Source organism: Lonchura striata, chromosome 14 (genome assembly GCF_046129695.1).
Source record: "Lonchura striata isolate bLonStr1 chromosome 14, bLonStr1.mat, whole genome shotgun sequence".
Classification (NCBI taxonomy): domain Eukaryota; kingdom Metazoa; phylum Chordata; class Aves; order Passeriformes; family Estrildidae; genus Lonchura; species Lonchura striata.
Window position 1 is genome coordinate 205,904 of NC_134616.1, and position 27,641 is coordinate 233,544.

General features: G+C 37.2%; 1 protein-coding gene across 1 annotated transcript; it reads left to right on the forward strand.

The window, feature by feature from the left end:
* Positions 1-2,710: 2,710 nt before the first annotated feature.
* On the forward strand, positions 2,711-27,641 carry LOC110476874 (transmembrane 9 superfamily member 2). The gene is made up of 17 exons (XM_021542161.2): positions 2,711-2,930; positions 3,257-3,324; positions 4,605-4,698; positions 6,244-6,371; positions 6,596-6,725; positions 7,684-7,811; positions 8,994-9,105; positions 11,218-11,297; positions 12,191-12,299; positions 15,483-15,615; positions 16,685-16,804; positions 16,963-17,020; positions 19,877-20,036; positions 20,712-20,863; positions 21,836-21,947; positions 22,363-22,534; positions 27,002-27,641. The coding sequence occupies exons 1-17, from the start codon at positions 2,814-2,816 to the stop codon at positions 27,067-27,069; spliced, it is 1,941 nt and encodes a 646-aa protein (XP_021397836.1). The 5' UTR covers positions 2,711-2,813; the 3' UTR covers positions 27,070-27,641.

Consider the following 27,641-nt stretch of genomic DNA (forward strand, 5'->3'; position numbering starts at 1 on the left):
GAGTCTTTTCAGCGGTGCCCAGTAACAGGATGAGGAGCAGTGGTCATAAACTAAAATACTAGAAGTTCCACCTCAACATGAGAAAGAATTTTGCATTGAGGGTAGAACAACCCTAGAACAGCTGCCCAGTCTAACCATCATACAGTCTTTTAAGATCTCCCTTGCAGCTCTTGCTTGCAGTTCTCCAGACCTTCATTTCTGGGAGATGCCACAGAGTCTATGGACTATAAAGGCACTGCCCATGCTGTTACAGTTGTACAGCTGCATAATTGCTACATTCTGATAAGAGAACAGCAGACTCTCCTTATCTCCAGTTCTTCAGTCCGTCAGATACTGATATTCACCAGCTGTTTGTGCTATGGGAAGCAGAAGGCAACATTGCCTCAGAGTAGCTCATAGATGTGTTAAGAACACAAAGGAGGGAAGCTCTCAAACACTACTCTAAACTCCACTATGTACTTGAAGATGTCACCTTACCAGTGTGGATGCTCAGAGTTTCTGGAAGCTGTTGCTATGAAGGGGAAAAGGGAAAGATGACCTTTATAAGGAGGTGGGGTGGCACTGCCTGTGATACCAATGCAGTTGCCAAAGAATGGCATTACCAGATACTCATCCAATTATCATATGAAGAAAAGCTTCAAATGCTAGTTTCAATACAAAAGAATTTAAACTTCAGAGCCTCTCTGGGATGGATAGTGAAAACTAAAGCAAATTGTTAGTCCTGTAAGAAATATGATAAAAATGGCCTCCATCAAGGTGGGGGCCTCTGTGCTTCTCTGACCCATGCCACATAACTGGAAAAATAAGCAAATGCAAACAAAAGGCTCATTTTCTGTCTCCTCTGATTTAAAGATTAAAAGATTTAACTGATAACTCCAGGCTTCATTTTAGTAACATTTTCTTAACAGTACTGAACATGTAGTTAAGCAGGATTAGCATGAACATAACGACATTTGAAACAGCATTTGAACATAAATGCTGCAATTGTATCAGGGCGGCCCATTGTTCTAAAAATCCTTCTGCCTGTTGTTCTAAAAGGTATCTACATGAAGCTTCTCATCAAAACTTAGTTGCATTTTCATTGCAAACTGGAACAGTATTTTACAGTCTCTCACTACACAGTGTATGTATGGTCTTCCTCCAAATTCAGTCAGATCTTTTCCTAGAGGATTAAAGGATATATAATTCTTTAATTCTTCTAATTATCTTCTCTCCTATTTTTTTTCCTGTAATTTTGAATTTTTGAGGAAAAACTACATAAATCATCAGCACACAAACTGCAGTCTGAATTGAAATTAATTCCTCTTCAGTAAGAAGTTCAAGGCTGAAGAGCTATGACATTTTCTTTTGCACATGACATTTCAACTTTTGACTTTTCTGATAAAAATTAGGTATTAATAAGGGGTCCTATACTGGGCCCTATGGAATATGAGACAGACTTGGATGGGACAGCTGGGGAAACAGAGACCAGGTAAACTTCACCAACCTTTACACAGAAGACAATTACTCCCTAACTAGCACAGATAACTTGCCCTTGCAAATTTTTGAGAAAGCAATTAAGTATGTTACTTACAAAAGCACATACATATAAGCTGATCTCTTTCTGCCTTTTCATTGATAACCCTAAAATTGAGACTAGTAGATGGGAGAGGTAGACAACATTCCATGAGGGTAATATTTTATTTTTGTGATAGCTTTCAACTAAAATGTCACTCTCTTAAATAAATCCCCAGATGTTATACAATGTTGCTGAATTTACACTGCAAACTTCTTCATGCAAAGTGTTTTGGATCTCCCCTGTACCATGCTACATATTTTCATCAAACATATTGGCCTTTTACCATGTTCATTATGCTTTGGTTTTAAACTAGAAAAAAAGTTTAGGAGAGATGAGGGATGGGGACTAATGAATACATAAATAATCTGATCACAAAATATTCATTCAGAGTTAATAAAAAATGGAATGTAATTCACTGTAGATATGCAATCAAAAACTAATAACTGAAAAATCAGCTTAACAGTTTTATAACAAGGAGCAATTTTCTAGGCACTGACAGTTAATAGGTGTTTATAGAAATTCAGGAGTTTTTCTCTGTAAAACTCAGACTAGAGTAGATGAGAACAGCACAAAATAACTGTTTCTGCCCAGGGAGGTTGTTGGAATCACTGTCCCTGGGGGTGTTTAAGGAAAGACGTGACATGGTGGTGTTCGGTCCCGTGTTAAACTCGATGAGGTGTTTCCCAGCCTAATTGATTCTGTGCTTGTTGCTGGAGGATGAAACCTGAAAAGAGATTCTGGTACCACTGAATCCTTCAATGGTTTGGGTTGGAAGTGACGTTCAAAAAACCACCTGATTTCGCTACCGCCACCCCGCTCGCCATGGGGCAGGGACTCCTTCCTCCCGACCAGGATGCTGTAGGCCCCGTTCAATCGGGCCTTGAACACTTGCAGTGATTGGGCACCCACAGCTTATCTCTGCAACCTGCGCCAGGGCCACACGCCCACCTCCCGGGGAGGAAAGTCTCCCCGGCGTCTCTCTGGCAGCGGGAAGCCTCTCCCCGTTGTCCCAGCGCTCGCCCTTGCCCAGCCGCCCGCCCTCGTCCCGCCCCGCCCCGCCCGTCCCTCACAGTGCCCTCCTCCGAGATGGCGCCCGCCGCTGCCCGCCCTTCACCGCGCAGGCGCCATGCCCCGACCCGGCCGTGACGCGGCCGCCCCGCCTCCGACTGTGCCGGGGCCGCCTCCGCGAGGCGCTGCCCGGGGCGGTGGGGTTGCAGCTGTGCCTCATGGTGCCTTTGCCCGTCCAGGCTGCGAGATGAGGCTGCTAGTTGCCGCACTCTTTCTGGTGGCGCCTCTCGGCGCCGCCTTCTACCTGCCCGGCTTGGCGCCTGTCAGCTTCTGTGAGGAGAGCGAGGAGAGCGAGAGCTGCAAGGTGAGCGCCCGTGCGGGCCGTCCCCTCTGTTCCGCGCGGGGTGCTCCCAGTCCCGCTGCCCGGAGGTGGCCTCCCGCGGGCGGCAGCCTTTGCTCGGGGAAGACAGGCACCCCTAGCTGATATTCCCTTTTCCCGCTAAACTTTACAGCCAGCGCTGGGAGGACCCTTAACTCTCGTTCCTGGCGTGGCCGAGGCCTGGCAGCAGCCAAGGGTTACTCCACCATGGGGTAGCAGCATTTGCTGTTACTTAGCCACGCGTTTTGTACCAGCCATACGTTTCTGAAAGTCCCTATTTTCATGCTTTTTCTGCTCCTTTCCTGTTTCAGTCACTAATTGAACTCTTCGTGAACCGGCTGGACTCTGTTGAATCAGTTCTGCCATACGAATATGATGCGTAAGTACATCCCAACAGTTTTCCAGAAGTGTTTGGAAAGGCCCTTTTCTGTTACTGTAAGGGTGTCAGTATTTTGGCTGTAGGGGTGGAAGAGTGAATCCGGTGCTCAGTGGCAGAAATGAAGTACAAGAGGGTGGGAAGGATGAAGGCCACACCTGTGCCACCTGACTGTCCTTGGTTATTGTTAAAGAAAAGGCTGCAAGGTTTCTTATGGATGCATTTTTTTGAGCTGAGTGCAAGTTTTAGTATTGACTTTTGACATATTTGAAAGTTTGTTCTGTTAGGCAAATCTAGGGCATAAGATGTTTTGCGTTCCCTTTTTTTCCTGATAATTGAAAGAACCTTGGAGACTAGTCTCTGTTAACTTTTCTTTTTTTTTTGCCAAAGCTCTGTAGCTAATTCTTGGTTTGTTGGTTTTGGTTTTGTATCCTTTGATTCTTTTATATGAAAACTTCAATCTGCTTTTGCAGATATTTATAGGCCTACAAAGTGATGATAAACAATATGATTTGCAGTCTTGTTGGGCACAGAAGAGAAAACTTGCAGGTGTTTTAGTTCTTTCCCTGGGCAGTGCAGCAATAGAAATAAGACCAAAGAAATCTCCCGTCTCTATTTCTGTTAAACTTTATGGAAGCCAGTGAATTTAGGACGATTAAGTGAGGAAAAGTACTTCTGTGCCAATGACAAAGATGGGTTTGTTGTTATGCTGGGGATTTTTACCACAACCTGCTGCTACCTGTGTTTAATGAAAAGCCAGGGTGGTTACATTCTCCCATATGCAGCAGTTTCAGGCTGTACGTAGCTGAAAAGAATTGGTGAATGGTGTTTGACAGTGTGGCACTGTAAAACTAAAAGCACTTTCTTTCTTTGAAACGTGTTTAATGTTAAATGCTATTTGTAAATACTCCTTTAAGAAAGGAATGTAGTTTTTCCAGAAAAGTTTTTGCAGGAGAAATGAAAAGTCTGTAGCACAGTGCCTTTTTTCCCCCACAAAGTGAAACATTCTATTGTTTGTTTAAATTGCCATTTGAAAAGGGTGGGTGAACTATCCATTGTGCCTTTTGTTAAAGATATGCTGGAATATGTATTGGTTGAAATTGATATTGAAATAGATGCCAACTTTCTTTGCAAAGGCTCTCAGATTTTTAACTACTGGTGTCTCAACTGTTAACAAAATAATGAAAACTACTAAGGACATAATTTAAGAATTTGTTTTAGGCTGGTATTTACAGTTATATGTCAGTTAAAAGTAAAAGGGAACCTTTGCTACTTTTTTTCAGTTTTGACTTCTGTCAAGATAAGGAAGAGAAAAGACCATCAGAAAATCTTGGACAAGTGCTGTTTGGGGAGAGAATAGCATCATCTCCATATAAGGTTATTTTATCCATTGAAGTTGATCCTGCTTAAATTTGATAGCCTTTGTTCTCATAGCCGTAGACATAGCTGAAGATTAGATGACTGGGTGATTTTTTAAATATTTTTTAATATAACGAGTATGGAGTTTGTGTAATAAAACCCAATAAAACTCCTCCCAACTCAAAGTCATCTTAGGTTAGATGGCATCTTAGGCTAGGAAACTGAGCCAGTGATCACCCTTCTTGCCTGTTGCTCTGTGGTAGAGAAGTCCAGAAACTATGTCTTAGGTAGTTATTTAATAGCTGGATGTAAGGTGTGTTAGATTATGTGAAATAATCGGTTTATTAAATGTAACATTGTAGACTATAAAGTGATAGTTTTGTATACTTGGTTGTAGTATTGGGCAACTTCCAAAGCTGAAAGGGGAAATTAGGTTATGGCTCACTTGCAGCTTTTCTCTGCTTATACATGCTTATCATCTGTTGTCTGAAAACAGATTTTTCAGTGTTGATGCATATCACTTGGAGCCTTCTGTAAAATAAGTGTATGGAAATACTTTGCGGATTGGGTATGTGGTATTTTTCTGTACCATGCTGTGCATTAGCAATGATCAAATGCAGCATATCTAAAAAGCTGTGCCATCAGCTTGGGACAGTTACTAGCAGTGGAGGAGCTGTGGTCAAACTGTGGCTCTTCATGTTTGAGAACTGTATGGTGTTCAAATGTAGTTTCCTGACTTGGATTTGCCAGTGGAGCTGAAGACTGTGCTATGTGTGTGTGTCGGTTGCTAGATAATCCAAATCCCTGTGAGAAAAAGAGGCAGCAGTTTCTGACTCTGCTGCTGCTCAGTCTTAAGGGACCCATTCACATCTTTTCATTAGTCTGTTAAGTAGGTGATGCCCCCTCTTTTATATGAACTGCTCTTAGAATCTCCTTGATTCTCTGAACTAATGTAATTTTAAGTCTTATGACTGGTGGTCACAAGAAGCTTTTAAATATCTAGCATGATGGGTCATTTGGACTGGATACGTATTGAATAGATTAATTGTTATGACAACTGTTTGAAATGGCTGTACACAATGGTAAATAGAAAGTGCTGTTCCTGGTTAGCATTTGGACCTTGATAGTATTAGAATTTTCAGTCATGCTTTAAGCTCACTAACAGGTTAATATTAATTGGGTTAGAAGCTGGAGATGCAAATTTGAGTGTGCTTGTGTTAGGTGATGTCTGTACTTGAAGCTTGGATGTTGTGCAACTTGTGCTTTTGGCAGCCATAACTATGGGGAAAACCAGCTAAAGTTAATGTGAAACATTCAAGAATGTAGTAAAAGTCTGTGTTAGCCCATGATGAAATTATGATAATAAAACAAACTGGTAAAATAAAAAGCAATACCTTTTCTACTAATTTTCAGTCCTAAGGGTTTATCCTTCAGAAACTTACAGTAATGAGCTAAAGTAGCTAAAAAAAACCCTCCCTACTTTACCTGAAAAAAACCCAAAACACTAAAAGATCTTTGAAGCAAAATTGAAGTGACTTTTTTTTTGTATGCTTTTTTTAACAGTTCACTTTTCAAAAGCAAGAAACTTGCAAGAAGGTTTGTACAAGATCATATGACCCAGGAAACAGTGCTGATAAAAGCAAACTGGCTTTTTTGAAGAAAGGAATGCAATTGAATTATCAGCATCACTGGTAAGCCAAGACATGCTTGAGGTTGGTTTTATATTTTTTGCTTTTGGACATTTGTTATCTATGTTTTAAGTGGTTGCTTTCTTCCTTTTGTGTGATAGTTGTCTCTCTACTGTACATCTTGTAGGCACTACTGAAAAGTGTGTGCATTACATGAATGTGAAATGTCACTGTGAAGTGAGGTTCACCCTTTTCTGAGGACGTGTTCTTTGATGATTTCTGTCTAGGATTATCGATAACATGCCTGTAACGTGGTGTTATGATGTGGAAGATGGACAAAAATACTGTAATCCAGGATTTCCAATAGGATGTTTTGTTACTCCAGATGGTAGAGTTAAAGATGCTTGTGTTATAAATGTAAGTGGTGGAACTTTTTTTGTTAGCATAGGGTGATTTCATTTGTGGTCTTACTTTCAAGCTTTCTTTTTCTGAGAAAGAACATGTTTGTAAATATATATTTGTAAACATGCTTAAAGTTTAGACTGTGGCCACTGACAGAGCTGAGTGCTGCTAGTGTGTGCAGTGACTCACTGATACAGTTTTCCAGATAAAATGTTCTTACAGGTCTTTGACTAATATATGGTTTATAAAGCTATAAAATAATGGTGTGGGTGTTTAAAATCCTTTAAAATTGAGGTTTTATTCTGAAATTTCATGTGTATCCACCCTAGTACCTATTAATTTTTTGTCTGTGTCATGTTCATGTGTAAGATGTTCTTTTATCAGTATCAGATAGAAGCTTTCTAGTGAAGTCCTAGAAATGATCTCTGTGTTCTAGTTGCAAAAGTTATGTCTAGCACAGTTAACAAGTTAAATGTGTCAGGGTTTTCCCAGGTGGCTGAAGGATAACAAACATAGCTGTGACAGGGAAAATTATGCTGACAGTTGGAAATGTGTCAGTCATCCTGGGAGTTCCATTGTGAACTAGTACAATTACAGATAATAGTGATAGTTTTATCCCTCCTGGGTGAGGGACAGCACTCCTCTTGGTGAGGAGAGAGCTTTCCATGACTCTGCTCTACCGCTTAACCTGCTGCTTGCGTGCAGTGCAGTCAGTTATTTGTATGCAGTGGGTCTGATGCTTCTTTGAGGTGTTGCATTTATCATGCACATTCAGTTTACTCTGTCTACAGTGACCTTCCAACTCAGTTATTCCTCAGTCTCTTGAAAGTGATCTTTTACACAGGTATATTAATGTTGAAGTGTTTCCCTTTGTTGCTTCTTCATACAACGCCAACCTCACGATAAAGTTCTTCACTTGTTGGAGCTCTCTCCTGTTGGAGAAGTTGCTCAGTCTCCTGATCATGTTTTGTAGTCAGAGTTTAACAAGAAGAACACTTTCTACCTCTTCAACCATGTTGACATAACAATCATGTACCACAGCGGGAAGGATGAAAACTGGCCTGGTGCAAGACTGGTGATGGCAAGACTGAGACCACAAAGGTAACTGTGCATTAAAGCATCAGATTCTGGTACTCTGGAGTCCTAACAGCAGTTCCAGAGAGAACAGTTCCTTAAAGATGTTACTTGAATTCATAAATTCTGAGGAACTTGTTCTGACTTCTGGTAAAGCTTTCAGTGTGCTGTTTTATGTCTGGAGCTGTTTACAAGGACAGTTCCACAACTGTAAATATAATTTAACTTTGCTTTTAAAGTGTTTCCCGAAGTCCCTTGTGATGGAAAAGCTGCTTATGAGACTTTTAGAACCTGACCCAAACAGCAGAGCTTTTTTCATGTTTTGGTTGATTTGTATCTGGGTGTGCATGTTTTCAGATATACTGAGAAACATCCTTTCACCGAGTAACAGTTTCCCATGTCAGATCTGTTACCTGTCTCCTAAACGTACTTTGGATGAATGTACAGGTGTGCTTTTTATTGTGTAAGGTTGTTTACAGAGGTGTAGTTGAAATACTGTGTTAACACTGCTATTCAGAACTGCAGATGGCAGCAACTCATTTCCTAAGGAGACTGATTTTCCTCAAACAGTAGCTGCTTAGTTTTTGTGTTGACTGGAGGTGCAATAACTCAGCAGTCAGAAGAACACTGGAGCAATAACTTTGGCCTCTAGTCAACCTGTTCAGACACAGTTTGTATTTATCTATATTTGAAAACTGCAGCCCAATTATAAAATTTCCAAGTAGGTGTTTTTTTTTAATAGCTAAAATTTTCTCTCTTTTCTATAGAAGTTAAGTAAGTTAATAAATTACACTACTACAGTTTTTGAAGTCATACAGACATGCTTGGTACAACATAACTTGATTGTTCTTGGTTTTTCTCTTGCAAAGCTACAGTGTTTTTTTAGTGAATTATACTAGCTATGCAAGTTTATTCCTTCTATGAGTGCTAGGAAGATTCTACCGATCTTATTCCTTTTTTCATGAATGTTTTATCAGTAGCATCCTGAATGGCTGAAAAATGAGAATTTTCCTTTTCCCTGGCAGTGCAGACCACGAGGGGGCAGTTAGGTTGCACATAACCTTAATTTTGTCATTCTCTGACCAGGTGCTTTGCTTCAACCTTGAAGCTCTCCTGATGGGGAGTATTTGTGGTTGGAGCACAATGCTAAATTATTTTAAAGAAAATTTAAGTTTTTAAAAATTTTATTTAACTTCTTTTCCCCATTAGCTACAAGCATACAGATGAGAACAACTTAAGCTGCGAAGGCCCCCCTATGGAGATTCCTGGAGAATTCACCAGTAAACTGAATTTGGTTTACACGTACTCTGTGACATTTGAAGTAAGTATTAAATCTGCTACATGAATATGTAATTCCACAAAAGAATGAAATCAGAGCAATTGGATAACTTGCTTATAGCCCTAACTGAATTACAGCAGCATAAATGCTGTAAGGATGGTCTTGTGAAGTATTTTTCTGAAAATCTTAACAGGTTTTTTGTTCCTTCATTCCTTAAGTGACACAATGAAAATATAAATGAAGGCTTTTTGTCCCCGCTGTGTTTTATTACTAATAGAAAATTAGCAGATTGAATAACTGGAAGAATTGTCTTCCTTGAGGTAAACTCTGCTTTCAGATTTCAGTCAGGCTGCTGAGAGTCTTTAACAAAGTTAAATAACAGTTTATATTTGGGAACATTTTCTTTGTTAAATGTTGACTGTACAGTTCTGTCTCATGAAGTTGCAGGGTTTGTCTCATTTTGTGTGGTTTTTATTTTGTTCACTGGCTTTTTCTTGAGTAGATGATCATTTATTTTGTTACAATTAATACTCTGATGTTTACAAATACACTAATGCTTTATTCAGCCTGTAATGAGTTAGGAGGAAGTTGCTTTTTGGCAAATGAGTCTTTAACCCAGCTTGGAAAGTGAGCCTCCTGTGGGTGTGACTAATTTGATTCAAGGTACTTCAAATCTTGGTACCTCTGTTCCAGTCTGTCCTGAAAGTGTGGTTGTTTTTCTGATGTAAGACACCAATCTTAGAGGGTTTGGCTTGAGACCAGAAGCTTGTTTGGTACAGACAGTGAAGCAGCTGTGCTATGGCAACAGCTTTCATCCTGCCAAATTGAATTTGATTTGAACCAGTGACCTTGAGGTGCAAGGCCTGTTACTTTTCCCTTGAGACGCCCAATCCTCTTTCAGCTCTGTTTTTCCTACTGAATGAGCCTTCTTTCATTAACATTTGTGTTTAAATCTTGAGGTAAATTGTGATTCAGAATTTCAGTATGAACTTTGTCTGGTTACTCATGCAATGGGTGAGGTGTTTGGGTACCCACACTTTTTCTCCCTGTTTTGGAGCAGGTAAGGTTCACATCCAGTGGGTTTGGATACTTCCAGCAGGTGGCACTTCAAAGCTGCTTATTCTCTTTGTCATCCATAAGCCTTGGTTTGAAATAATACCTTGTGTGTTTTGCTTTTTATTAGGAGTTCCGAAATAACTTGAAAGTGGAGTGTTTATCAGTGAGAAGTGTTTATAAGTAGGAAAACATCAGTTTAAGTGAGCCTGACTACATAAAGCAGTAAAATGTATAACTGTTTTATGGTCCTTTCTAATATGGCAGCTGACTTCTGATGAGAAAGTTAAGGTGTCTGCTTTAATTAACTGACATGGACAAGGTATTTAGCACTGTGTGAAAAGTATACATCATCATGTCTCTAATGTACACAAGTGTACAAAAATAGAAGTATGAGAGCAGTTTGGTACTTAGCTGTACAAACTTTGCACCTTGTGATCAGCAGAACTTCATGCCAGTCAGGGGATAGAATTTGGTAGCAGGATACATGTACATCCAGAGAGAACAACTGGGGAGAACAAGGCTTGTGGGTCAGAAAGAGTCCTTAGTTGTAGAGATGAAGGTCCATCACAGGAATATCTGGAAATGAAGGTTGTCTGCCAGGAATCAGAGTGGAAAATAGTCCATATCAGCCAACAGTATGGCAGACAGCGAAGAAGCCTGTGCTAAATCCATTAAAAGTGATGAGAGAAACATATTTCTAGTTTTCCCTGGAATTTTTCTCTGGAGTATGTTTGACAAAGTTGAAATTTCAAGATCAGCGTATTATGCTGGGAAAATCTTTTAGTGATGGCATAAATGTTTTTCAGCAGTTGGGATCTGCAGGCAGCTACATCCCAAATCATGGGAAGGTGAGGCTTAGTGAAGCCTAATTTAAAGGTAGAAGATGTGCATAGGAGATTTAAATGAAAACATACTCTTTTAGAGTCTTTAGAGATGAATTAATGCAAGAGAGCGATCTTACATCAAGGGTGGATACCAGGCTTAGAAATGAATGCTGACTGGAGGGTTTGGGGAAGAGATGTGGTATGCTTATCTCCTCTTGGAGACTGCAATAAACTTATACTTGCTTCTATTAATTACTATTTCATTTCCTTACAGGAAAAGAATAATATTAAGTGGGCTTCCAGGTGGGACTACATTTTGGAGTCCATGCCACATACAAATATCCAGTGGTTTAGGTAAGATTTGCATTTATTTGGTGAGTAACTCCCCTGCTCCTTGCAGGGGAGCACAATTCTTAGTTGTAATTCTAGGGAGATAGAACAATGTCTGTAGGTTTTCAGTAAGAAAACATTTTGCTTTCATATATGAATTTAATTTTAATCTCTTGGGAGCATTTTGTGAAAGGAATGCATCATCAGTATCCAAAAGGAAAGCAGCTTGCATTTTTTTACTTTATCATCTCCATTCTGGAGAAGTTTTGACTCATTGCAGCTCTATAGTGTTCATACTGTTACTGTCTGGCTTTGACTGCCAAGTGAGAGGTACATATATATAATGCATATTTTGTACTCAGCAGCTGCTTACAGTAAAAAAGTCTTTTCTATGAGTAAAAGATGTATGTGAAAAGATCTTGCTTATTTTATTTCCCTCCATAGTATGGGAATTATACTAAATAAGTATATAATTTGTGTTGAACTGTTAATATTTTGCAATGTAAATCTTGAAAAGGCTAATCCAAATAAATTGTTCTCTACATAATATTAAATGGCACAAAATTGATTTCATTGGTTGATAGATATAAAACCTACTTGACAGTCTGTTTTAAGAACTGTTGCTGTTTCACCAGGGAAATTACTTCTTAGCTATATAAGGAGGAAAATAAAGAAAAGCAATATGCAACTATGTTCAGAATTAGCAAGGTATAATGAAATACTGTTTTCCTCACATCTGTCTCCTAAGAAGTCACAGACTTTTAAGTTGTGTACCTTTATCTTCTCTGAATGGAAAAATACTGAAAGGTCTGAATATCTCCGGCTTTTACTCAGATCTGAGCTGTACATGTAGTATGAACTGGTACGTCTGAAGCTGGATAACTGGATTCAAAGTTTGACTTTTTCTTTATCTACAGTATAATGAATTCCCTTGTAATTGTTCTATTCTTATCTGGCATGGTGGCTATGATCATTCTGAGGACTCTTCACAAAGATATTGCAAGATACAACCAGATCGACTCTTCTGTGCGTAAAATTTACAACTTTTACATGAGCACTTTTTTCTGTCCATAGTTATGTCTGTCTCTTAGTTTTGAGTACAGTCTAGAGAGATTTATATCTATGATGAGTTTGATACATGCTAATATCTCTGGGGGTTAAAAATTATTAGAGATATTCTGATTAACATAGTCTGATACAAATTGATGTTACCTGTGGCCAGAAACTGTGGTGGAATCACTTTGTTTCATAATAGTGCAGTTAATGTGCAACACAACTTTTGACCTCTAGCTGTGTTAAAGCTACTTGGTATATGTATAAATTATATTTTATTTTGTTTGTAAATACAATTTCCGTGGTAATTGCTATGTTAAACTGAGTCTAGTTTGTTTAAATTACCATCTGACTGGACCTGTTGTGAGTTCTTTTGAGATATGTACCCCTTAAAATGGGAAAGCTGCAGGTTTCTATAGTAGAAGAAAATATAACTGTTTGTGAATGAGAAAGACTTGACCAGTAGACCAAGGGTGGTTTTTACTTAGCCTTTTACTCATTGGTAAAAATGGTATCTGCAACTCAAAGATGAGATTTAATGTCAGATGCAATGAAGATTTGAATTTTCACTTTTGTTTGTCTCCATCTGGTTAAAGAAATGCTTCAAAATGCACAAAAATGTTTAATATTGAAACTAAATCTAGTAATTCTGTGAATTATATGTGAAAAGACTCTGTTCTTCTTTGTGAATTTAATATTGAATATCTTTTGTTAATGTAAATCCAGACAGTGATTTAAATCAGAATGATTTTTCTCACATCCTTTAACTGATAGCTTTTGTGGGGCTTCTGTTTGATCTCTCAATTAAATTGTGTTCAGTATTTTATATTGTGTTGTCTTTATTAGTTGATCATTCTTAATGTGATGAAGAGCAAGACTGGTAGAAGCTTGATTAGTTTTCATGAGTAACAGCAGGGATAGGTGTGACTTTCAGAAAGCCACAGTTTTTCATTTTCTTGCCAGGTGTGAGAGACTTAAAGCTCTGTTGCAACTCAAGGAGCTTATTTAAAAAGGTGTGAAATAATTGTGCAACAGAGGACGTGGCCTGAAGAAGATGCAGGGAAGCAAAGTAGTATTTCACATTTAGGGGATGCTGGTCATTGTACTTCAAAAGAGATTGGTGCACCAGCCAGTGACTGTGGTCTTAGAATGTGCATTTAATGTTTCAACTGATGCTAGCTGGCTTTTAGTGTGATGTGGATTTAGTGAGACATTCATCAGTGAAGTGTTTGGAAATCATCAGATTACGTTTAGGATCTTATGATTCCTGAACTGAAGAGAACTCATGTCAGTATGTTTTCACCAGGGAGAGGTGAAGCGCTCTTTTTTTTATTTTATTTTATTTTTTTTTTTTTTTCCCTAAAATCTCTTTGATAATGACTGCTTGGATGTAGGGAACTTAAATCTTTGTTAGAATGTTTTGAGAACTAAGCTAAATTAATTGGTAAAATGAGGATTACTACACCTTTGAAAAGTTTAGAGTAATTTTGCTCTAATACTTTTTGAAACGAGTATATAGCTTACTACTTGGTTTAGTTGAACAGTTCTTATCATTATGTTGTAAGGTTAGCAATATGAAATACTGCTGTATTTTTTAAACAGAAGTCTGAAAGATACTCTGACTCACAGCTAATTAGCCAGTAATGAAAGAACTTAATTAAAAACAAAGCTTTGAAACAAACTGTGGTGCATAGGCTTATACAGGATAAATCAAGGGTCTCAATCTGCCAGACTTGGTTTCCCTTTATTTCTTAAATGAAGATAATTGCCATGTAGCTATTTGTTTTAAAGTTCACCTTAGAAGCAGAAGGTGTCTTTTGAGTGCATTTCCCAGATGAGTTGTTGACAAGAATTCTGTATGAGTCAATTCAAATCTGTAAACATTTACTGTGTTCTCTCAGGAAGTGAAGTACTGAGCATTTGTTCCTGCTTAGTGTTCACCATTTTGGAAACAGAGATTTGCTTTAGGTGGTAACCTTTGCAACTCTTTCATTCCTTACTTACAACTACCTGAGAAAAGACTTTCTTCTGTCTTACCTCAACGATTTTCTGGTCATTATCACAATTAGTTCAAGTTCAGACTTGAACGAACAGGAAATTTTGTATTTATGTTTCTTTGACCAAATAAATCTTTCTTTGCTGGAAGAACATTGATATGTTGGAATTATACCTGGATATCTGGTATGGTTTTCTATCAGGTGTGAGGTGTGGTTTTGTATTTTAGTCAGTGTTATCTTGTGTTTAGTAGTTTTCAATTTTCTGTATTCATGTATCAGCCTTTTGAGAGTCATTTCAAGCAAGCAGAAGTATCTGTATGGGGGAAACAAAGACAGTCTTCGAGAAAAAGAAAAGTTACATAATCTGTTGCAATTTAAGGTGCTCTATGTCATTCACAGGTGTGGTCTGCTTTCTTTCTTACCCTGTTCTTTGTCAAGCTTTAATCCTAATGATAAGCAGTCCTTTGAACTGAACTTGGTATTTCTACACTGAACGGAACCTGTAGCTTTTAACTTTATGAGGAGTAGAAGATCTTCTTGTGAGATTGATTATCTGTGGTTGTGTGCGTTAATTTTGTTGTTTGGTTGTTATTGTGGGGGGAGGTGTCTGTTTAGGTGTCTTTATTGTCACTCAAAACTCAAGTTTTGTTCTTCAGCAGTGATTCCTTAGAGCCACTGGACCATCCTTTCATCCATTCACCTTCGGCAGGACCCAGAGTGTTTATACTTGTCTGTCATGATTTCAGGGTGCAAACTTCTTTTGGAGTACAGGGACAGTTTCATTCTTCTCCAGTATTGTCATTGAGACCAATGGACTTTGAAATCAAAACAGAAAAAAAAAGTGCATGAACTAGATTGAAGTTAAAACTAAACTGAATGCTTTGCTTTAGTTTAAATTTAGAATGATGTTCTATGGTTTAACTAATTACATTTGCTTTTTCTTGCTTTAGGAGATAGAATTTTCTTGATAAATCTTGTCTTTTTCATTGAACCATTAGGGGGTTATAAAATCAATGAGTGATGAATCAGATGCAATTAGTCTAGCTTTGGGTCTTAACTGGAAGCTAATCAAACTTTAAATATGTGTTTTGCATCTTGCTTGTGTTAATTCACTACTGCATTATGTATTGCTGCTAAAGACATTGTTGATTTTATACAGGAAGATGCCCAAGAGGAATTTGGCTGGAAGCTGGTTCATGGAGATGTGTTTAGACCTCCAAGGAAGGGAATGTTACTGTCTGTCTTTTTGGGCCAAGGAACCCAAATTTTCATTATGACATTTATTACATTATGTAAGTGACTTCATTAAGGTGATTTGTATGTATTGTAATAGTAGTAAGAAAGATGCAATATTATTAAACAAATTATAAAAGCCTTCTTTTGGAAATAAAGTTCTTCCTTTAGTAACATAAAGTATTAAGGCAATTTCATAACAGTAATTAGATAGCTTTAGTAATGCTGTTTTAAGTGTTGTCATTGAAAACTTTGTAATATCTGGGCTAATGCTGATTGTTCATTAATTCAGAAATCAAACTTCCTTCTTACAAGTTTCTTGTTAAAAAACACAATTTTGCGTGGCGTAAATTATCCAAGGGTCCATTAATGCAAGTTAAAGCTTTAATATTCCGGGAACCCTTTCTGTCCAAAATGTCTGATGTGGGACTGCAGCCGTACAGAAGTGCGAGCAAGAGTGCACACCAGTGAAATAGTACTGACACAATGTTGAGATAATGTCAGCCTACCATAAATAGCTCTATATGCATGTGATTATGTAACCTGTTACAAGATGGTATTTTATTATTGTTATCTGTACAGTTTATGAGCATTTCTTCTTTTACTGTACAGTAGAATTGGAAAGTACACTGATACTTAGTACAAAAGAAGAATCTTTCAAATTTTGTTCTCCAGGTTTAATTCAGATTTTGGTCTTTCATAGGGGAGCTGCTTTTTTTTATTTATTGCATGGTACTGTAAGATTACTAGAATTTTCTTGATAGGCTTGTCTATCAGTGTTGATCATAACTCTGTATTTTGCTTAGTGATGATAGTTTTCTGCGCAGTCAGTGTAGTGGTATAGAAGGAAATTGGTGGCAAGAGAAAAAGCTTTTGATGGATGATGGCATTTTATTTTTCAGTGTTTTGGCTATGAGAAGTTTTCTACTTAAGAGATGAGTTGGAAATAATGCTTTTGAATGAAACAGTGCCTTAGGGGTATGTTCATGTGATGAGGTTGTACAAGAGCTTATGCACCCAGCCTTCATTTAAATGTGGTAGTGAAAGGGATAAACCTTCACAGTGATCTGTGTTACAGGGATATTTTGACATGTATCCACAAATAACTAAGTCTTTTTGTTTCTTTAGTCCTAGCTTGCCTTGGTTTCCTTTCTCCTGCTAACCGTGGTGCTCTGATGACCTGTGCAGTTGTATTGTGGGTCTTACTGGGAACTCCAGCTGGTTATGTGTCTGCTAGAATGTACAAGAGTAAGTAAATTAATTTATTTAATGTGACATAACATGTTAAAATCAGAATTGCTGGGCTGAATATATGGCTGAAATTGGAGCTGGTGTCTCAGCGTATCTGCTTCTTGCTGCCATTCTGCAAAACAGTTGGAAAAATTGTTTCTACTTTTTCTCCTCAGCATTCAGAGGTGAGAAGTGGAAGACCAATGTCTTGCTTACAGCTCTGCTCTGCCCTGGGTTAGTATTGTTTCCTCTCATTTTTTCTTTTATTCTTAAGTATAAACTAATTGGAAGTGGGAAGGAGTTGGCAAAAGCTAATTGTTTATGATGCTTGTCTCTGTGCATTGCCTATCTGTGAATATAAAGAAAAGTGAATTGTGAGGAGTGGGAGCCTGGTAGTCTAGAACACAGCTCTTTGGCTTCTTGTTTTGTTGTCAGGTGTGGGGGTAGAAGGAATGGGGCAACTCTCTTGGAAGGTTGTGTCACAGCCTTTGGGAATCACTGCGCTGAAACACTGGGCACAGTGCTGGGGTAATTCCAGTTTGGTATTGCAATACCAGGTAATTCTGGTTATGATCGTCTTACATGTGAAAAACACAGTTTACTCTCCTGTAAAAATTTAGAAAGTTTAATAGAGGACAATAGGAGACAAAGATAATAAATAAAGATGTTATGGCTGGGTGCATCTTGGCACTCAGCCAAGAGCACACCTGCTGTTTTGGAAAACACCCTTTATATACCATTTCTATTGCATCAGCCTGTTACATATTCATAAACAATTATACATAGTAAACTTTTCCCCAAACTAGTTTACATGTTCCAGGAACTGTTTTACATGGCCCCTCCTTGGGCCTGCCTTTTTAGAGCATGCGTGTTTCTTGGCTGGGGTTTTGAGTCCTTCTCTTCATCACTTCCAGTTTGGGTCTTGGTGCATGCTGTCTTCAGAGGGTGGGTGCTGATAGTTGGCAGATCTGTAGCAGGCGTCCTCATCATATGTTCATTGGATGTTATCCTATCCAAGCAGGAATTTTAACACAAGCATATTTATATCAGCTATTTCATTACTATGTCTAAGCTTAATTGACAACAGAAATAAAAATGGTATCTTTATAGCAAAGTTACTTTAACACCTCACATACAGAATATATTTTAATATTTGCAAAAAGCCAGTATTATAATATGTATCTATAAAATTACATGAATGTAGGTAGTGTCCAGTTTGGGATGCGGCTGTAGTGTGTATCATAGTATATAGTGTGGGCAATGCTGTGCATGGGAAGGGCAATAGCACTTCAGCCTTTTGTTTTCTCATAGCTCTTATAACCTTTTGTGAGAATTAGTGGGGAGAGGGAGAAGAATCTAATTTCTTCTGCAAGTCTTCCATGTTTCTTGGTTGCAACTTTGAGTACATGAAGTCATCCTTTGGCAAATATTTTTGGCAAAAGTGGAAGAAAAGATTATAAGTTTCTTAAGGTATTTCTTCTCCCCAAAAACCTCAGAATAAATAAAACATGACTTGGCTTCAAGTAAAGCAGAATTTCATCAAATGAAAGGTAATGTACTCAATAACAACCAAGTCTAGTATTTCCGTGAGAAATCTTACTTCTTAACAGAATGTGCTTCAGTCTCCCTGCTGTCATTTAGATGATGGCAGCAGAGAGAAGAAAATATATATTGATGGAAAGAATACTGTGCTAGTCAGTTAAACTTACAAATAAATTGAGTTTCACAGAGGAAGTAAAATGACTGGGTCTGACAGAATATTAACAGATGCCCTGATTACACTGTGGTAGTTCAGTGAATTTGCATAATATCATAAACAGCTCAAGGCCTTTTTCATCTCAGTAGACTGATGAGAGTTTGTATTTGCAGTATTTTTTATACTTGTGGAGGGGGTAAGTGAGGTCTGTGTTATGAGCCTGGATAGATGATAAAGATTAGAAGGACTTATAAAATGGATTTGATTTTTATTTTTTGTTCAACAAGATGCTTACACCAGGGGTCGCTTGGGTGTACGTACTGAACAAGTCTGTTCCCCCAAGCAGTTTCGGAAAGTGTCAGACTGCTCCGAGGAAAAAAAGGAGCCTGTCTATTGCTCTAATCCTTCCTTCTTCCTTTTAAAATTAAATACAGGGTGTGTGTTCTCTTCAGGGCAGCTTAAATTCTGTCTCAGGAACACTTTTTTTAACAAGACCCAGGCTGTGGTGCACATTACAGGACCTTTTCTGAGGCTGAATTTTCTGTGGTCTATATTTGAATCCAGGAATAATGGCAATTAGCACAAGCATTCTTTTATATGGGGTTCCTTTCCAGAATGAACATTCTGCTTTGTTTTCAGAATGGGATGCTCTAAATCTTCATCTCACTTTGTTTCAGCAATACCTTGATTCTCATCTCTGAGTTGCTTCTAGTTTTTGTCCAGGATGTTTAGAAAATGAGGCAGATGTGTTTAATGGAGGAAGGAAAAGCAGGTCTGCAGACAAATCATGACTGATGCAGTCTATTTAAATTCTCCAGAAGCATGGGCTACTTAGTATGTATAACTCCATGCTTATACAAATATTTCTGTTGTAGAGCAGAGCCCTCTTTAATCCCTCCTTCCCCTTGTGGCACAAACTGCAGCAGCGCATTAGACTCCATGTTGTGAGAGTCCATGGGGCTTCATAAGTAGGAGATTTTGCTATCACTGTATTTATTCAGAAAGAATTTACTATTTATAAAGGACATAAATAAAGAAAATATTTATGGTTTTAATAGGAAACAAGGTACAGTTAAGGAGTTTTAACATTTATTCTATATTTTTCCATCCTTTGTATAGATTTTTACAATGGCATGTTTCTGTTATGTTTTGGTGTTATGTACAGAGTCTTTATTTGAATAATGGTTTTACCATTGGTATCTACATTACAAGCACTGGGTGGTGCAGGCATTTTTACTTTACCTGCACCAGTGGTGAAAAAAACTAGGACTGTTGGGAAATTGAAAAATTGAAAGAAGCTACATTTATTAATTAAATAATAGACATTTTGTAATACTAAGTGATATTTATTATTTTTTTAATATTTTAATATATTTTCTGATCTTATTTTTCAGGATTGTCTTTGCTGATTTCTTCATTATGAATCTCATTCTGTGGGTGAAAGGCTCCTCAGCTGCCATCCCTTTTGGCACTTTGGTTGCTATTCTTGCTATGTGGTTTGGAATTTCAGTCCCACTAACCTTTGTCGGTGCCTATTTTGGCTTCAAAGAGAAGGTAGGGCCCTTTGAATACAGATTTGAAATACACCTGTCCTCTGTAATTGAGCCATTGAATCTCTAAGCAAGAGTTCTAGACAGGATCTGGTTGTATTGAAAAATCTGTGATCCCATGATTGTAAAATGATATTTTGCTGTCCTGATATTGAAGCAGAGCGTGTATTTGTACTGTCATACCATACCAAACCATTTTTTTTTCAGTCCATTCACTAGAATCAGGTTTTAGTAATGTTCTTGGAGCTCTTACTTGCTTTTTTGTGCTTCAGCAATAGTAGTAGTATTGCTGGTAATATTGTTGAGTTTTGAAGTAGTGCTACTGAGAGGCTTCAGTTTTGTACTTCGCTAGTTTGAAGTAGTGCCAGACAGCTAAGAAAAACCCAATGTTATTGGATTTTTTTTAAGTTTTATTTTGTTTTTAGTTAAGGACTGAACAGATTTATTTCCTTTGTGTTCTGCTTTGATTACTGGCCCATAGTTGGAATGTCTAAAGCAGATGTGCTTTTTCCTAGTGATGGACATCAAGTTTGTAGGCTTTTTTGTTTGATAACTTGTGATGGCTTATGAATGAAAATATATTTATGTTTATCAAATCTTTATATGCTAATGCTAGGGTAAAGTAATCTTATTTATGCTGTAATAATTAATATTTTATTTCTGTTATTTTTTTCTGCAGCCTATTGAACATCCAGTGCGTACAAACCAGATTCCTCGTCAAATTCCAGAGCAGTCATTTTTCACAAAGCCGTTGCCTGGTATCATCATGGGTGGTATCTTACCTTTTGGCTGTATTTTTATTCAACTTTTTTTCATCCTGAATAGCATTTGGTGAGTATCACTTTTTTTTCCCCTTCTCTTTATACAGGTTTGATAATACACATGGTGAGTTTGAACATCCCAAAGCAAATAATAAAAGGAATAAAACAGTTTTGAAAGTTTTTGAAAATTTTGCAGATTTTATGGAATTTCCGGAGTCTTTATATTTATTTCTGTGCTTAGAATTTACAAAACTAATTCTTCTTAGGGAGAACTTCAAAGTATTATATGAGAGTCCTATTTCCTTGTTTTATCTTCCTGGCTCTGTACAGCACAAATGTGGTTTCATACTGTTGTGGTTAGGTGGAGCCTAATCCATTGTGTAACTGTATTATGATTTATGAAACTAATGTGATCTAGCAGTTTCAACTGTGTAGATCAGAATCAGATCACGGTCTTGGGGTTCCATGTTCTGCAAAACAAAGACTCCACTCCCCATGAACAATCCTCTCCACTCCGAAATCTTGCAAAACCTAATCAAGCCATGAGTGAAAAATTAAACCAGTGCAATCTTTCATTACTTTCACAATGTAAACTTTAAATGTCTAATACATTGCTGCTCAATGGGAAATATTATCCTGAAGGTGCCAGGTTTTTATAGTGTCATCTATATACGTTGAGAGATCTTACAGAACAGTTTTCTAAATCAGTTCTTGAATGCAAATTCATTAGATTAACTTTTTGTATTAGTCCTCAAAAAATGTGTAATATAACTGTGCTGAAAAACATAATCAGCTGACAAACAGTTATATTATGGACTTCCGTAGTTGAAGTTAGCAAATTCTTAAATTTTCTCATTCTTTGTCCTATGAAAGGGAAGCATGGAGGGAGTATGCAACTAATACTCCCTCTGTCAAATCCTGAACTGCAGTAATTGTCACCTTCATTCAATAAAGTTAACTCAATCTGGTAATGTGACGCTGTGATTTAACTCAGAACTTCAACCAAAATGAGATTCATGTTTTTGTTTGTTTTTAATTTTAGGTCTCATCAGATGTATTACATGTTTGGATTCCTGTTCCTAGTTTTTATAATTCTTCTAATTACATGTTCAGAGGCTACAGTTTTGCTGTGCTACTTCCACCTGTGTGCAGAGGTAAAGTTGCAGTTCTGATGTAGATATGACTTGTAGCTGGAAGATGTTAGAAATACAGGTGAGGAATTCACATACCCTGTGAAATGCTGGACACTATGAACTGATTGCAAGTTCGGCCTTGGCATGCCTGTCTTAGTCACTCTTCTGAAATGTGCCTTTTGCTTCAAAATCAACTGCTGGCAACAGATAAGCAAAACCAAACAGCTTTGATCTTAGAGTAGTTTCATCTTCCTAGTGGAAGCAATACAGCTGACTTTGAAGAAAGAAAATATCTACATGCCATGTTGCAATTTTTCTGAGCTAAATTTTGCAGAATTAAATGTGTTTCATAAGACAATGTTAATTTTTCACCATCTTATCTATATTCCATTTCCTACATGATGATTCTTAGTGAGCAGTTTATTGTTTCTTTCAGGACTATCACTGGTGGTGGAGGTCATTCTTGACCAGCAGCTTTACAGCAGTTTATCTCTTTATCTATGCAGTCCATTACTTCTTCTCCAAACTCCAGATCACAGGAACTGCTAGCACCATTTTATACTTTGGTTACACAATGATCATGGTGTTGATTTTTTTCCTTTTCACAGGTAAGTACAATGTTCAAACTAAAATTAATATGGAGGGCTCTGGTTTTGAAATGAGAAACATTAGATGAAATTTAGATTACATGAGGTACTAAGTACAATTTATGACTCTTTAGGTGGTGTTACTTACATGATTTGTGACACCTCACAGCCCAGGAAGATTTTTTTTTACACTTTCTTCCAAACTTGAAATTACATTTATTTATGGTAGAATTAATTTTCCTTTATTGAATATCAAGCCATTATATTCTCAAAGGCCCGTTTTTGTTAACTTTGATATCAAGTATTAGCTTGATTCTGGATTTCATAGTTGGTTCTAGAAGTTCTGTAGTTAATTTCACTCTACATATGGAGGATAAAAGATATTTTCAACTTTCACTATGAGCAAGTGAAGGAGGCTGGTGCTGGGGAAGAAGTGAATGTTGACAAGATAGTACTGTTAGAGTTGTCTTACCTGCTTGTTAAATCACTTCATAATGATGGAAATGCACCTTAACTGGAGGAACCCATTTGAAATACAGCTCTCCAGTGTTAGTTGTCCAACTTTTCTGATGTAAATCATGCAGACAAAGCATCTTCCACAGGATTATTTTAAGGTTCATAGACACTTGACTGAAACAATAATTTTGAGGCTGATTTGATGAGAAATCTTTGCCATGTGTTAGGGAAATAAGAAGCTCTTTGAAGGGCCTTGAAAAATAGCCATGAGTGTTTTATCTTGGTGTTCATCATACTGCTGCTGTTGTATATGTAGATTTAACACATGAAGTCAGATCTTTTAGATGTCACTGCTTGGCTTCATAAAATACTGCAATGACAGAACTAGAGAAAATGCTTGTTCACATATGATGGTCTGTTGATAAAAACAGCCGTGACAGTCACTCCAAAGATTTGTAATAGAGGATTTCTGTGTGGATGGCATGGTACTTTATATTGCTACTTTTTAACTTCTTCTGCCTGTTTGTTGAAAGCTGCTGTGATTGCTTTGTGTTCACTTTGTGAAATGCATCTCTTAGTTAAATGCAGTTGAAAAAGAGTGGCTGAAATAGGTAATGAAGATAAGTCTTAGTGTCAGACTCCAAGTTCGTCAGTGTAACAGGGAGAAGGACCTCTTTCATCCTTATGTATTTAATTTTCCTAGTACTGGTTGACACAAGGCAAAAAACCACTTTTCATAAAATCCTGAAGAAAATTCCTGTATGTGTTTGAACAAAGCAGTTATGCTGTAGAATTTATATTGAATAACAGTAACTGTCACTTATTTATGGTTCTTGTTCTTTAGAAATGTGTCTTTTCTAAGAAGGACAAGAAAAGTTCTAAAATGAAGCAGGGGAAAAAACCAAGAAGGATTTAGTTTTTCTGTTTTTTAATTATTAGAAGGCAAACTTGGGAGTTTACATATTGCCAGTTAAACCTCTGCCCTAATCGTGATGAAACAGACAAGCTCCACATGTCTTTTATGATATATATATATATATATATAGTTCTATATTTTAAAAACCCCCAAAATGATAGTCTAAAATGGTTTAATTACTTTTCTGCTAAAGCAATATGTTAATATGTGTCTGGGTTTTAGCATAGGTTAGTTGCTATCCTGCCCATTTCAATATCACTTATAATATGCAAATTGGTAGAATTAAAACTGTCCCTTTCATATATAGAATGATAATTGAAATTGTCATGGCAGCTGCTGAAATGGTAATCCAAGCTTCAGATATGCTTATCCCGGAGCTCTTGATATGAAGGCCACTGAAGTACAATAATAAACTGTACTGCTGTTATTTTTTGCAGCATCACCTTTTTCTTTTGGAAAAAACCCACAATGATGCTCCCTATGCTGTTTTTGTAGCTCATGAGGAAAGCTACTACGTGGCTTTTTTTTTTTTTTTTTTTAATTTTTTTTTTACATTTAATAGAACAGCTAGTCACTAGAAGGCTAATGGGTACAACTGATACATGGAGTGCGTAATAAATCCTTACTAATGTAAAATGCTGTGATAACTTTTCCATATTTAGTTAGGTGATGGATTTTGGGCCTGAAGTGTAAGCTATTCTAGACAAATGGCACAAACACTAGACACCTAACTTCACTTTGTTTTGTAAAATATTCTTAGCAGGCATTGTTTTAGAAAATAAGGATTCAGTCCTTCACAGTTTCTGGAGGTGAAAGAGTTTGCTAATGTAATGTTACACATGGTTTGCATTAATAGCCTTCCAAAAATGGGATCCTGATCTGTTCCACTTAAGTTAGAGCTAGATATTTTGGTTTTCTTTATTTTTGCCTACTAGGTCTCAGCAACACTGACAGAAATATAAATACCTCCTCCATGGCAGCGCATTGCATTACCCAGGGCGTTTAAAAAGGGATCATAATGAATAAGTAAATTGGAACTGAATGCTTGTATACCAACACCAACAGTAATATAATCTGACCTGTGAAATCTGATGGTGTGCACACCCAAACCAGACAATTGGATTTTAATGTACAAAGTGCAGCTAATCTTTGAAGAAATAACAAGTGTGGTTGGATGGGGGTAGCTACATTATTACATGTATTTTATTCGTGGAGGCAAAAAAATCCTGAACATAGTCAAAGTATGTTTCTTTACAGTGACCTCTATTTTTGAACACCATTTTCACTTGTGAGTTAATGCCATTTTCAAAATTGAGTTTTGATCTTCTGGGTAGATTGTGTTTAGAATCTGAGATTCTGAAGCACCTACCACTGTGCGGTGATTGAAACCAGTATGATACAGAGAGCTTTTAAGGTACATGAGAAGTATCAGCCAAGCGCAGAGTGCTTTTCTGTTTGCTTTGTTACAATCTGCTCGTGCTTTGAATTCTTCTTTCTTCATTAAACAATAAAGCTAGAAGAGATGAGTAGAGGAGAAGAGTCTACTTAATGTATTTTGACATTATTCTTTGCAATAATCCTTGTTTTTAATTTTGAATTTAACCTGGTTTACTAATAACTGTCCCTTACTCAGATGCTGGCTTTGTGTATAGCATCTTTTTTCTGTGTATCAGAAGGTGGTAGTATATATATATTGCAGACTAGACTATTCAGCAGAATGTAAAGCAGAGGACAAGATCATCAAAAAGCAATGGCGGTGTCGGTGTCTCCCCATTAGCTATAATGGGACGTTTTGGACATATCTTGCTTCTTGGCTGAAGAAGTGTCTTGAGTCCTCTTCATACCTAGGTTTGTGAGTTTTAAATGGCTCCTGCAAAAGAATTTTTACCTGTACCTCCATAGAATGGTCAATGACACGCAGTGAGCTGCTGCACACTGAGATGGCATCACTTTCCTAGGCTAGTAGGGATTATTTAAAAAGGTAGAATCTTAAAATATGCAGGTCACCTGCTTAGGGGGAAAATAAGGATCTATCCCACAGCAGTGAATTCTTCAATGCAGATCACTCAAGTGCTTTTACATGAAGTTTAAGTTGGTGGATGGTTAAGATTGGATAAACACTAGCCAAGAAACTAATTTGTTATATTGGATTAAACCAAACAAACAGATTATAAAGAGATTATTCCTCATTGGAGGAATTGGTGTTAGGTTTGGTGCTGGGTCATTTGATAGAGATGTACATATGAAAGATGTAAAAGCCTTAAAATGTAAAGGAATTTAGACTAATCAGAAAATGTAAATGTAATGGTCTCAACTCTTGCACCTAGTGGGGTATTTTACTTATTTGTTTGTGGTTTTAGTTTGTTTGTTATGTGAACAGTGTGAGAAAATTCAGTAGAAATATGTAAACATCAGAAGGTGCAGAAAACTTTTAGAAGAACTTTAAAACTCTTGAAAGAACAAGGTGACAGCCAGTGTCTTTGCAGTTGCCCAATAATAGTGACTGTCAGTGAAAAACACAAATTTGTTCATCAATTTAAAAATAGAAAATTGTTATGTAATAATCTCATTCAGTGTTTTGGTTTGTCACTGCTGCTTTCACTTGCTGCTTGCTTCCAGCTGCTGTAGCACTCGGAGCATTCCTTTGCCAAAAGGAAGCAACAGGATACACAGAAGAAGAAATTTCTATTCTCAAGTATAAGTAGAGCATGATGAGTATAAAACTGGGACAGGTGAATTTTTTCAAGGCCTACTTATGTGTCATAACTCACAGGCAGCAATGAAGTATTGTAGACTTAAAAAAAAATCAGGTAGGGGCTGGCTTTGCGTGTTTATAAAAGTCAGTTTCTGAATTGGTGCTTGTGTCCCTGGTCATAGCGGTGGCAACATGATCATCGGTGGCTTAAATGTACGTGAAACAGCCTGGTCCTAAAAGTCATCTTTGATCTAAATCAATAACCTAGCCTGAGAATGAATATGTGGTGTTAAAGTGTTGTTTTTCTGGGTAGTTAGCTGGATTTCAGTGTTCTATTCTGTCCAGCTGGGAAGTACATGTTAGATTTCTCTCTCAGGGCAAGCTGGAAGATAAACTAACCATTTTTACTTTCTTGTTTCAGGGACTATTGGATTTTTTGCCTGCTTCTGGTTTGTAAGTAAGATTTACAGTGTTGTGAAAGTGGACTGAAAAGCTTCAAAGTGTCTTTTGAACATATCCTCCTTGCTGTTTGATAATTTTTACCATGTATTGAGAAACATCCTCTGTAATTATTCTAATTTGTAAAAGTGGAAGACCAGACCACAACATAAAATGCAGATTTTTATTGAAGAAAATGGTACCATTGCCATTTTGATATAAACAAAAATGTTTACATCAGTATACTCATTGAACATGGTCGTTATAGTAGTTCAAAAATTATATGCAAAATTTGATTTAGGACGAATAAGAATTCTGTGAAACAATTTATTTGAAAAATTGAGTGCATTATGTAGTCCTCCAGCTGAATTTCCTTGTGACTAGGGTTTGGGTTTTTTTGTTACCTCTTTTGGTTACCATTTATATACCATGAAAGCCTAGGACTGTCAAGTAAATCTATGTAAAATGTGAATTTTTTTAATGAAACTATGATTGTACATATTATCCTGCACCTTCTTTGCAACTAGGTTATCTTCTTACAAGTATACATGCATTTAGTGTAATGTAGACTTTATTAAAAATATCAACACTGGTTTTTGTTCAAATAAAACTGCACAATTCCA

Coding starts and splice junctions, on each gene's coding strand:
- LOC110476874 (XM_021542161.2), top strand. CDS start 2,814: ATGAGGCTGCTAGTTGCCGCACTCTTTCTGGTGGCGCCTCTCGGCGCC. Junction 7,812..8,993: donor GCAAGACTGAGACCACAAAG/GTAACTGTGCAT, acceptor TTTCCCCATTAG/CTACAAGCATACAGATGAGA. Junction 11,298..12,190: donor ACAAATATCCAGTGGTTTAG/GTAAGATTTGCA, acceptor CTTTATCTACAG/TATAATGAATTCCCTTGTAA.